Raw genomic sequence first — 13104 nt, forward strand, 5'->3', positions numbered from 1 at the left:
TAATTTTTTATGTTTGTTTTCTTTCTCTTTTTTTTTTTTTTTTTTTTCTCGCCCATATTCATTGGGGGACACAGAGACCTTGGGGTATAGCTATGTCCTCTAGGAGGCGTTGACACTAGTAAAAGCTGTTGGCTCCTCCCCTGGCAGCTATACCCCCTCCAGCCTGGAGAGAGAGCTTTAGTTTTTTCTAGTGTCAATAGGAGGCAAGACCTCCCTGCTCTGCAGGGATCTCCTGAAGATTTTTAGTTTATTTTTTTCCTTCCTTTTCAGATGGGACAACAGTGGTCACCTCGCCTCCCTGTTCTCCCGGGGTCGAGTTGCGCCAGTGCCAGTGTCCCGCACTGCTGCCTCCCCCACAGAAGACAAGGGGACCAGGGCAGCCTCGCTCCCCTGCATTCCGCCAGCCAAGGGGTCACCTAGGTCCGCCAGAGAGAAGACCCTCCCGCCATACCAGACTCCTGCCACTCCGGTGCCAGCTGCTGAGGAGGTGACCCTGCTGGAGAAGGTAACCTTATGGGCCTGCTTGGGAGGGTGAAGAGAAGAGGATGAAGATGAGGTGAGTACATGGGACTAGGTGAGTATGAAGCCCTCTTCCCCCTCCCTCCCTCCATCTTTGAAAATCTGGGTCGCCCTAAGGTTAATGGCCAGGGGACTTTATTCAGCTATGACACAAACCCCTAAAGAGAGAAGGGGTTAATCCGGCGGGCGCCGTGCGCCACCAACGACACGCGGTCCCCCTCTCACTCCCCTCTAGGCCGACTGCTTTCCGGCTCATAGAGGGTTAATGTATCTTCTCCCCGGGCACCTCCAGCGAAAGACTGGAGCGCAGTCCGACTTCCACTGGCTATTTCTGGCGGCAGTATCCTTCATATTACTCTTTCGGGAGCAGGCGTCAAGCGCGCAGATCCGAAAGGGTTAATGCCTCTGGCCGATCGCGGACGTCTGACCCCTTGCGGTAGTCGCGCCGCGTGGGACTTACTTAGCATGGACCTCCGGCTGTCACGAGTTCTGGCCGCGGGGTGAACATCCCGGTCCTCCGGGCGCCGCAGAAAATTTAGGCCCCGGCTTCACTTGGGGCCTATAGGCTCTTCCTTCCCCTGTTGTCATCCCGGCCGCGGTGCGGTCTCTCCGGCGGAATATGTGTCGCGCTCCGCTCCAGGTCCCTCCACCCTCCAGCTGACTTACAGTACAGAGGGGGAGGGTCCGGGGTGGCCGAGCATCGGAACTTTAGGCCCTGGTTTTGCGACCTGCTAGGCCGCGACCCAGAGGGGGAGGGTGGCGGGCTGGCGCAAATTCTTCCTGCCTAGCTGCCGCTGCCCCGCCCCCATCAGCACCGCCCCTGGACTTAAAGTCCTTTGGTTTAACCCTTCCCGGCCAGCCACTTCTGTTGGGCCAGCACCGGATTATCAGGGGTTAGATGGCCTGGGCAAATTGCTTATTGCACTGTTAACCCCTTCCTGCCTCTTATCCACTTGAGGCTAGGCAGGCCAGTTTAAAAAAAAAATTATAAATGAAGCTAAAAACAAACGTCTACATCCATTCAGGCCCTACTCCCCTCAGTCATGTCCACTCTGACTGTGCGGCACCAAACTGGGCCCGTGCCCTATCCCGGACATGTGACGACCTCTCTTAGTTTCCCACTCCGCCCTTTGGGCCGTTTGGGTGATAATCCTCCACCTGCGTAAACCAGTGGAGGACCTCTGACAGTTCCCAACCCACCCTCCGGGGTAGCTTGGTTGATTTATTTTCCACCGGTGCAATACAGTTGAGAACCGCTGCAATTACCAATCCACCCTCCGGGGTCGTTTGGTTGATAATTCTCCACCTGTTCGATACAGCGGAGAACCTCTTGAATTCCCAATCCACCCTCCAGGGTCGTTTGGTTGATAATTCTCCACCTGCTCAATACAGCGGAGAACCTCTGGAATTCCCATTCCACCCTCCGGGGTCGTTTGGTTGATAATTCTCCACCTGTTCAATACAGCGGAGAGCCTCCGCAATTCCCAATCCACCCTCCGGGGTCGTTTGGTTGATAATTCTCCACCTGCTCAATACGGCAGAGAACCTCTGGAATTCCCATTCCACCCTCTGGGGTCGTTTGGTTGATTAACTCTCCACCTTCGCAACTCACATGGAGGACAGCTGAAGTATTCCCGTAATTCTCCACCTGCGCAATTCAGTTATGGATCTCTGCGGGATCCCAATCCGTCCTCCGGGGCCGTTTGGTCGATAATTCTCCACCTGAGCCATACTGTGGAGAACGTTTGGTTGATAATTCCCCACCTGCGCGATTCCAGTGGGAGAAAACTGGAAATTCCCAATCCACCCTCTAGGGTTGTTGGGTTGATAATTCTCCGCAGGTTCCTTTTTTATACAGGACCTCTGTTCCCAATCCACCCCCGGGTAGTTTGGTTGATAAGCCCCCACCTGCGCAGTCCGCAACTGCTAGGGGCGATTTTCTAAAGCGTATACCTGCGCGCAAGCGGACCACAGCAGGTCATCTTCTCCTCGATATCTCCACACCCCCTCCCTTCCTCCCCGGGTCACGCTCAGGCGCACCCTCTCTCACGGGAGTGGGTCCATCCAAGGGAGGGGGGGGTGAGGAGAATCACTGATTCGGACCCTGACGTGAATCCGAAACAATCTCCTCAGATTGCGTCTACGGTGGCCAGTAGCACTCGTGGTGGGCATTACCCCCTTCCTTAGGCGGAATAATTGCACTACTATGATACGGTTTTGACCTTTATACATTGTCCCCTGCCATAGGTGGACTGAGTACAATAACACTATTTTCAGTGCATTTCCCCTTCTGTAGGTGGTGGAATTGTACCTCCACTGGTTTCAGTACCTGCCGTACTCATTAGCTCCTTCCATAGGTGGAGCGATTCCATTCTCACTGGTTACAAGGTGTACTGTATACATTACCTCCTTACTCGGGTGCTAATTGCTCTCCCACAGGGTACAGGATTGCCATATGCACTAGTTCTCGCCGTGGGTATTAACCCCCCTTCTTAGGTGGGGTGTTTTCCTGTGGCACCAGTTTGGATACGGTCCGACTGTCGCACTATCCTTCCTTAGGCGGAGTGTTGCGCGTCACTGTTCTTACTACTTGCCTTACCCTCTTTCGCTAGTGATCACTAGCGGGGGAGTATCTGTACATCTTCAGATTCTGCAATTCAACTGCGCCACGACTCTAGGTGCCTGCGCTTATTTCATTAGGGGGTGTGGCAACAGTCGGTACTCGAAGGTGCTCGGTACGCTTACTCTAGTGCTATATGAGTCCCGCCAGTGCATATGGTGGCTATTCCTCATTGTGTTCCTTTGGAGCTGGTTTTGGGTATGATTATAACTCCTCTGTCTTCTCAGGGTGTTTACTAACATCACTTGTGTCCTAGAGACTCCCATCTCCATGGGATTCCATTGTCCCAGTCGGTAATGGTATTGTCCGCATCAGTAGTGGTGCGTACACCATTGCACACATATGATGATTACGTGCCAACGGGTCAAGTGTTACACTGACTCCTTACTCTTTCCACCATTCCTGATGTGGGTAGTGTTTGGGCTGGCACTCTGGTTTAGCTTTGCAGCCTGTTCAGCCTGTGCAGGTACTAGCGTTCGCAGTCGCTACAGTGGGGCATTCTATCAGGTAGGGGTTCTACCCTGACGCTTGCTTGGCGGTTGTTCCTGTTCAGCGCCCTTCCCGGGTGGAGCGTTTAAAGTTAGCTCTCCTTCCCTGGGGCAGTATGGTACCGTGGCTTCTACCGGATTCCTCTACGGTATGGGGATCCTGTAGTAGCCATTGCGTACTCTGGCTCCTCCTGTACGGCTCCTTTGTCAGTTGACGGATTCTTCTATCTCCGTATTCGGTGGCGTACGCTGCATAGGCTCCTCCTTAGGCGGAGTATGGCACCACCGCTATCATCCGGTGGCTACTTCTGTATACTGCCGGTCTCGGATGGGGAATGGGCTTCATCTTTCCCCCTTTCTCCTTCCATTCTTCCTTCTCTGGCTCGGGGTTCACGGCCATTCCGCAAACCTTGGTGGTTCCTATGTTGCTACTTCCCCTCATCTATGGATGCAGGGTATTGGTTCTGTGGTTTTTTTCTTTTTTCTTCCGGTCTTGTTCCGGACCGACTGTTGGGCTGTGACGTTTCCTATATTCCTCCTTCTACAGGTGAATCCTACCGTTGGTCCTGGGTGCGCTACCCGTGTGTACCACTACCTCTCTTGATACTTGACTGGTGTCGGCATGCAAGTCCGATGTAGTCATATCTTTTCACTGCACATTCCGTGGCTAGACTATGAGACTCACCACGCCAGGATGAGCGGGGGTGCTGTCACGTCTGTTGATGGAGTTTTGTTCCTGGAACGGAACACCCCCTCTATTCTTCCTCCTTGAGGCAGAAGTTTTTTCTCTCTAATCTTGGTTTGGTTGTTTGCTTCCATCAAGCGGTATTGCTACACCGTCGATACGCGGTCGCTAACGGAATTCTTCCGTCAATGATTCTCATATTGTCTCTACTTTTGACTATCCAATCTGATTCCCTGGCTTGCGGTTGGGCATGCCTCATTCAGGCAGCTTCTCAGTCTCCCGACAAGCCTGGTCGGCTTGGGGGGACATTGGTGGACCACTTCCGTTTCCGTGGAGCGCTTCTCCTTAGCAGGGGTGGATCCGGGGTTTTTTGCTTGGACTTTAGTTCTTGGCTGGGTAGGTTCGGCACTGTGTATCCTTTCCAGCGTCCTCTGACCCACCCGGGGTCCACAATACCTTCCTCCAGGGAATGGCCATACGGTTCCTCCATGCCGTCCTCCTTTACCGCCTTGGGATCAGACCTTAGTCTTTTCAGCACTCCGGAATTCTCCCCTTGAACCTGTCCTGGTTCTGACAGGGATAAGAGCTTCCCTTGGCCGTTCTTCCTTTCTCCCGACGGTGGTCTCTGGTTTTCATCTCAATGAAGAATCTGTCCTTCCATCACTGCGTTCCTTCCCTTCACACCCTAGGGAAAGGGAGTTGGGTCATTGGCCGTTGTCAGGGCTCTGACTGTTTATTTGCCAGCCTCCAGTTCCTTCCGGCGTACGTGCTCATCTTTTTTTTTTTTTTTTTTTGTCGTCTTTCCGGAGGGTCCTCGCATGGCATTGGCGGCCTCCAGGGTGTCAATTGCACGTCTACATTTGTTTAAACATTCTGTCCCCGGGGCAGGGTTCCACCCTTCAGTGTTGCGGCTCCTTTCACAAGAGGGGTGGGCGCTCTTGGGCTCGGATGATTCAAGGTTCGGCCGCGCAGTTGTGCAGGGCGGCTTCTGCCCTCCTTCCGCACATTCACTAAATTTTGCCAGGTGCATACTTATGCATCGGCGGGCACCGCCTCTGGAAGCTTGGTCTTGGGTCCATGGGTCTGTGTTTCCCCCCCCCCCTTGTGGACTGCTCTTGGACGTCCCAAGGTCTCTGTGTCCCCCAATGAATATGGGCGAGAAAAGGAGATTTTTGTATAACTTACCAGTAAAATCTCTTTCTCGCTCTTCATTGGGGGGCACAGCACCCACCCAGTATTGTTGTTTGGCCACAGTTGTGGCAGTTGATGGTTTGAGCCCGTTGGGTCCTTTGCCATGGTTGGTGTTCCATGTTTTTTCTTAGCTTGCTTCTCCTACTGCTTCTCACAAACTGAAGCTATCTCTCCAGGCTGGAGGGGGTATAGCTGCCAGGGGAGGAGCCAACAGCTTTTACTAGTGTCAACGCCTCCTAGAGGACATAGCTATACCCCAAGGTCTCTGTGTCCCCCAATGAAGAGCGAGAAAGATTTTACTGGTAAGTTATACAAAAATCTCCTTTTTTTTTTTATTTTTTTTTATTTCAGCAAGTACTGAAAGTTAAACAATTTTGTAATGTACTTCATAAAAATTCCTCATTCTGCTTGTAGTCATTGAGCTTTGTTTACTTCCAGTGGGTAAAATTCCGTCCGTGGCCCTGTGACAAACAAGTGCACGACTGATACTTTCGTAAAGAGTTTGTCTGAATGGAGCCAGAAATTGCATGGGGGAGTGGAAGTGTAATTTATGAAACCATAAAAGTAGCATTACTTTATTCCCCTGCCATTCCAGCGGCTCTGGTACTCCGTACTGGCCTTCTGTTTACTTGTCTGTGGCAGTAACCATATGCTCATGTGACCACTGCAGCCAGTCACTGGCTTCAGCAGTGAATGAAAGAACAAGTGTGTTCAGTGCCTCACCTCTTCTTCGGATATGGATTAGGCCTCTTTCAAACTGACTGACTAAGGCTACTTTCACACTAGCGTTTTTTCTGGATCCGGCAGGGTTCAGCAAAAAACGCTTCAATTACTGATAATACAACCATCTGCATCCATTATGAACGGATCCGGTTATTTTATCTTTAACATAGCCAAGATGGATCCGTCATGAAATCCATTGAAAGTCAATGGAGGACGGATCCATTTTCGATTGTGGCAGAGAAAATTGATCCATCCCCCATTGACTTGTGTTCGGGGTCATGCCGGATCTGTCTTGCTCTGCATCCCAGGATGGAAAGCAAACTACAACATGTTGCGGTTTTCTCTCCGGTATGGAAACGCAACTAAACGGAATGGAATGCATTTTGGAGCATTCAGTTCTGTCCCCATGGACAATGAATGGAGACAAAACGGAAGCGTTTTTTTCCGGCATTGAGTCCCTATGACGGATCTCAATACCGGAAAACTAAAACGCTTGTGTGAAAGTAACCTAACCCAATGTCAGGTAAAATATATATTCACAGATAAACAATTGACATGTAGTAGGCATTTACTCCCACCTGAAATGACTTATAATCAGTAAGTGTCATTAGTGAGTATTATTTTGCATGTGGCAATAAAATGTAAAAAATAACAGGTTTGTCAGTAGGGTCCTTGCTGTGCACTAAAAATTAAGTTATAAATAGAGAATTAAAAAAATAAAATGGTCACATCTATCTATTTTAATGATTTGATTTGTACTCCATATGACTATTCCTGAATATCATATGGTGTACAACTGAAGTCATAGTAACATATAAAGATGTGACCATTTTTTTTATTTTATATTTTTCTTTTTTTTTTTTCATTTCATTTTTAATGCACAGCAAGGACCCTACTGACAAACCTGTTATATTTTTTTACATTATTATTTTATTACATTTTATTGCCACATGTGAAATAATAAGCAATACCCATTAATGACACTTACTGATTATAATTAGGGATTAGCGAATTTCATATTTTGACATTCGTTTGTCGATTCGGGTTGTGGTATAATGTGAATTGCGGTGACGGTTAGATTGGTACTTTTCTGGGTGGCATACGCCTTTTTGATTCGCTTTGGTGTTGCACTTTTAGTGATGTAAATACGACTTTTTTTTTTAACAGTTTTTAATTTTATTTTTTGGACTGTTCACCTGAGGGGTTAGGTCATGTGGCATTTTTATAGAGCTGGTCGATACAGACGCCATAATATCTAATTTGTCTACTTTTCTTATTTTCCCTATTTATTTATTTCTTTATTTTTACAATTTTTTTTTACTTTATTTTAGGAAAAGGGTGTGTTTTTTTTCTTAACTTTTTTTATAATAAAAAAAATTACTTTTTTCACTTTTTATAGGGTTTGATCCCTGTTTCAATTCAGTACAATACATTATGTATTGTAATAAGACGCTGACAGTTGCCTAGGAGACCCAGCCCTCAGGCTGGATCTCCTGGTCTTCCGGCCCCCTGCCAGCGCAGCTCGGGGGGCTGATGGAGTCAGAGGGAGCCCCTTCCCTCTGTAAACCCCGCACGTGCCCCGGTTAGCGCGCTGACCGCAGCATGTGAAAGGGTTAATCCGCCGGCATCACCGCATACAGCGATGCCGGCGGATGCAGCAGGGGCCCGGCTATCAGTAGCCCCTGCACCCATCCGATCCCATCACGTACATGCACGTGGGAATGCGGTAAGGCACCACATTCCCGACGTACATGTATGTGATTTTGCAGGAAGGGGTTAATACACTGTATGTTCCACACAATGTTTGTTTAAAAAAAAGCAAACAAAAAAAAAATAGAATTAAAAATGAAAATGTTATGACTGCTGGAACACAGAGGGGCGAAAATGTTACTGGTCCTTAATGCCTCATTGACACGTCAGTGTTTTGGTCAGTGATTGTGAACCAAAACCAGGATTGAAGCCTTCTCAGACATAAGGTATAAGATCTGCACGTGTCCGAGTGTAGAGCCAATCCTGGTGTTGGTTCACAATCACTTACGGAAATTACTGACCAAAACACTGACATGTGAATGAGGCATAATTCTAAAATTAGCTATGTCACTAAGGGGTTAAAATGCAATTGTATGCTAACAATATCTAAATGAAAGGGGTATTCCAGTTACCATAAATATAACTTATGTTTTAGACTAATTCATCATCAATAATTACCTAATATAATGTAAATTTAACATACTTACCGTTCAGTAGCTATAAAAGTAGTTTTCTTCCTTTGTTACCCACTGTGTTTCCTCAAAAATTACCATGGCATCGACCTGTAGTTCTCAGCCTTTGTTAGGTCGAGCATGCTCTGTGTGTTGCCATCAGTTTCTAGCTAAATGTCTTGTGAAATAAAGAGAGTGTTAGAGAGCATTCACACGACCGTGTGAAACCTGTGCCCATGCTGTGGACCGCAAATTGCGGTCAGCTAAGCACGGGCACCTGCCATGTGGCAGCCGTATAGGGATTGTCCCTATTGAATGGGTCTGCAATCCCTCCGAGCAAGCTCTATCTTTTTGCTGTGCGGAAGCACGGAACGGAACCTCAGAAAGCACTCCGTGGTGCTTCCGTAAGGTTCAGTTCCGTGCTTCCGTTCCGCATCTCCGGATTTGCGGACCCGTTGAAATGAATGTGTCTGCATCCGTGATGCGGAATGCACACGGAACGGTGCCCGTGTATTGCGGGTCCGCAATACGGGCACGGCCTTCACACGGTCGTGTGAATGCTCCCTTAGTGTGCTGGTGATTACTGAGTAAAGGGGGCATGGCATGGCAGCCAATCAATAAACATCAGCACTCATGAACAAGCATAAACTCCCAGCAGAAAGCTAGGCATTGTGGGGATTGTAGTTTTGTGAGGGAAGATCAGGCGCCATGATACTCTGTGTTGCAGGCTCACACAGGAGCTAGACAAATGGATTGCAAGGTAAATTGAAGCTCTGGTTATATGTATAGGTGGGTACTGGTTGGGTCACAGCTTGCAGCCTTAATGTAGTTTAAAAAAAAATTACGTTACTTTACCGGAATACCCCTTTAAAAATCTACAGTGAAAAGTTACTTTTTCTGGAGGGTGTTTATAAGACAAATTTTGAAAAGTTCCGTTTAAAAAGTAACAAATTTATAATCTCGGAAAACCATTTTCCTTCCAGGTGTTGCAGACACATCCCCAGCTCCTGGACAAGGCTGTCCCATTGCTGGATGTAAAGGTATTGGACATGTGCGAGGACCAAAATATGGCACCCATTACACGTATGTACACATCTGCATAGGCTAAGAGGATAATGAACTAGATACATTGCTGTATTTTTAATATTGTATTGCTTCTTGCTGTGTTCTATTATAGTGCAGTTGGATGTCCTTACTCAGAAGTAAATCTCAACAGAGAGATTTTCTTGCAAGATCGTCTTAGTGGAGAACGACCACTACTATCTCACCACACAATAAAGGCTCGGAGATCAGGGACACCCAACCCTGTTTCTGACCCTCCACCTGATTCTCCACATTCCAGGTAATTTTTAAAGGAAATGTCTCATTTATCTAATTTTAGATTAATTAGTTATATTTGGAGGGTGCCTATCATCAAAGCTTGCGACATGTCACTATGACATGTCAAGTTTTTGAAAATGATGGGTATGTTTTATAGAAACACTAAAAATACAAAATGAACAAAAAATATCCTAGCATTTTCCTTCAGAATTACCTCAGTTCCTTTTGATCCTGTTTTGCATCATATTGAAACTATAATTATTATTAAACATAAATCTCTTTATGACCCAAGAGCTCAGCCATGTCCTCCCCTCTTTCTTCTCAACTCCACAACTGTCTGGATCAGGAGTTTCCTGTGCCCTGCCTGCAGTAGGACAAATACCTTATTAAATTACGCAAGCCCCTCCACTTAGTCTGTTCCCAGTCAAAAATGGTGCAGATCACCAAGAGACTAACCCCGTGTTCTCTGAAGGAATTGTTTTGCTTGTTTCAGGAACATGCAAAAAATCCTGCAGACTTGGGGTCTATTCACACGTCCGTTGTTTCTTTCCTGATCTGTTCCGTTTTTTGCTGAACAGATCTGGACCAGATCTGGACCCATTCATTTTCAATGGGCCCTGAAAAAAAATCTGACATTGTGCTGTCCGTTTTTTTTCAGGACCCATTGAAAATGAATGGGTCCAGATCTGGTCCAGATCTGTTCAGCAAAAAACGGAACAGATCAGGAAACAAATAACGGACGTGTGAATGGACCCTAACAAACAGTGGGGGGAAGATCATCCTGTTTTGTTTTTTTTTGTTTGTTTTTTTTCTGTTTTTTAAATGCTGTTGTCATTGAAGAGGTTGTCCGCTTTTTACTATTGACGACCTATCCTCAACATAGGTCATCAATATCCGATTGGGAAAGGTCCGACACCTGCCACTTGCGCCGATCAGCTGCTTGAAGAGAAGGCAGCGCTTATACGAGTGCTGCCTTCTCTGCTCTGTTTACCTGCTCGCCGCAGCAATTGCTAGGGTGAACAGTGTAATTACAACTATGGTGTCCCCATTCACTTCTAAGGAACATCTCTGTCTGCTCAAGTGTATACTACAGACTGTCCCATGGAAGTGAATGAGGACACCATACTTGTAATTACACCTGCTCCCCACTGAAATTGCTGGGGCAAGCAGGTAAATAGATCAGCAGCTCTTCAACCAGCTGATTAGCAGGGGTGTCGGGAAGTAAAAAACTTCCCTAAACAGGGCTCCAGATGGCGAACAAAATGTTAGAATTGCTAAATGGCGACAAGACTTTGTAGTCTTGTCGCCATTTGCGCCTAGACCCTCCCTCTCACACACTAGGAACTGACATGGCACATTCTGCTGTCAGCATGTGCCATGTTCTTCTCAACAGCACAGGGGAGGAGGAGGCAGTCCCTCCCCCCTGTGCCGCTGCCACCAATGGCTAATAGCAGGGTGGAGGAGGGGAGGGGCTGTGGCCACTGCGCCACCAATGAATACACATATCCGATACCCGGCACCCAGCCTCTATGACTGCACGCTGCGATCCGCCGCTATTAACCCCTCAGGTGCCCATCCCCCCCAAGTATTATAATCATTAGTGGCAGTTCCGATTGGAGCCCCAGCAGTGTAAGCCTGGGGCTCCGATCGGTTACCATGACAGCCAGGACGCTGCTGAAGCCCTGGCTGCCATAGTCTGCTCCCTGCTGCTGTGTGCAGCAGGGAGAGTGTAGAGTCCTATTCACCCTAATAGAGATCTATCAGGGTGAATAGGACAAGGGATGAAAGATCCCAGGTTCTAGCCCCTAAGGGGGAAATGGTTATTAAATAAATAAAAAGTAAAAAAATAAATAAGTTTAAATCGCCCCCTTTTTCCAATTATACATATGTATTTTTTTTTATTGTTTATATATTTTATATCGCCACGCCCGAAAAAGTGAACTATTAAATATTAAAAAATATCTCCTATGCGGTAAACACCTTAACAGAAAAAAAAAATTTAAACGGGCAATTTGCCATTTTTTAGTCACCTTGTCCCGACAAAAATTTGGTTAGGACTGTTCTATTATGGTCCAGACGTTCCGTAAAATCTGGAATGCATGCAGCTTTTTTGGTGTTTTATTTTTTCACGTGGTATCGAGTATCGCAATACTTTTTTATGGTATCCTAAATTTTTCAGGTTAGGAGATATTTTTTTTAGTCTGGAGCCCTGCTAAAGGTGACTATATTGCCATATTGGAGGCACACACTTCCTGCCCAAATTATCTGTATAATCAGTATAGCAATGTGTGTGTGCTTTATGGCAGCTGGAATAATTGGAATTCATTGACGGTATACAGAAATGTCATGGGTTTAAATGTTGCAGTAGTGTGCTAGTGGCCAGCTACCCTTTTTTTAAGTAAAATATGGTAAAAAAAACTGCTTAGCAAAACCATGGGAAATGCATTCAGTTGTGCCGCGTGTTAATTGGCCTGCTGCAACATGTAGACCCAGCCTCATTGGCTGTATCAGCAGTGTGTTAGCATTTAATTTATATTTAAAATTCAGTTTCTCCTTTCAACTTGTTCAGAAAGTCTCCTACAGATGAGCAGTGGGGGAGAGGCAACATGTGGGAGATGGCAGAATGGCTAGACGATGAAGCGGACACAAAGCCATCAATTAAAAAGTGAGCGTTACATGTTTTTAACCTTTTTATATTTTAAGGACAAACATATCAACCTCTGAGATGTTATAGATAGACAGATGTATGTAGGTAGATTATATACATTAGTATATATGGACTACAGGTTTATCGAAAAAATCATTTGTACCTGGAATCAATCCCATGTAGATCATACGTGTAGGCTATACGGGACCTGCCATTACACATATGAGCTGGTAGAATTGCAGTCATGTCGTACTGTACCAACTAAATATTTAGTACTTAATGCACATGACCGTGGTTTCGGTCTGCATCTGATCTGCATATTTTGCGGATTGAACGTGGACCCGTTCATTTTAATGGGGCTGCAAAAAGCATCCGCACTTCCGTTCCGCAGCCCCACAAAAAAAAAAAAAATGTCCTGTTCTTGTCAGTTTTGCCGACAAGAATAGGCAGTTCTTACAGAGGGCAGGACGTACTGTTCTGCAAAAAGTCAGTGTTTTGTGGACAGCAAAAACTGCTACAGCCTTGTGCATGAGGCCTAAGCTTGATCTTCTTCTGGATTACATGGGTACATAAGAACATGATGTGCGGCTAGCGGAGTAAAACTAGCTTTAAACTAGCTTGTTTACCTCTCATCAGGATAGGTTATCAGTATCTGATCGGCAGGGTCTGACACCTGGCACCCCCACTAATCAGCTGTTTGAAGAGGAGGT

The 13104-nt window shown here is 46.7% G+C and overlaps 1 protein-coding gene across 2 annotated transcripts in view; it reads left to right on the forward strand.

Moving 5' to 3' along the window:
* L3MBTL3 (L3MBTL histone methyl-lysine binding protein 3) overlaps nucleotides 1-13104 on the forward strand; it is a 106224-nt gene that overhangs the window by 75071 nt on the left and 18049 nt on the right. For both annotated transcript variants that reach the window (XM_044287867.1, XM_044287868.1), the window contains exons 16-18: nucleotides 9411-9510; nucleotides 9605-9769; nucleotides 12317-12412. In XM_044287867.1, the coding sequence (XP_044143802.1) occupies nucleotides 9411-9510; nucleotides 9605-9769; nucleotides 12317-12412 (361 nt within the window). The remainder of the gene's footprint in view (nucleotides 1-9410; nucleotides 9511-9604; nucleotides 9770-12316; nucleotides 12413-13104) is intronic.

Source organism: Bufo gargarizans, chromosome 3, assembly GCF_014858855.1.
Source record: "Bufo gargarizans isolate SCDJY-AF-19 chromosome 3, ASM1485885v1, whole genome shotgun sequence".
NCBI lineage: Eukaryota > Metazoa > Chordata > Amphibia > Anura > Bufonidae > Bufo > Bufo gargarizans.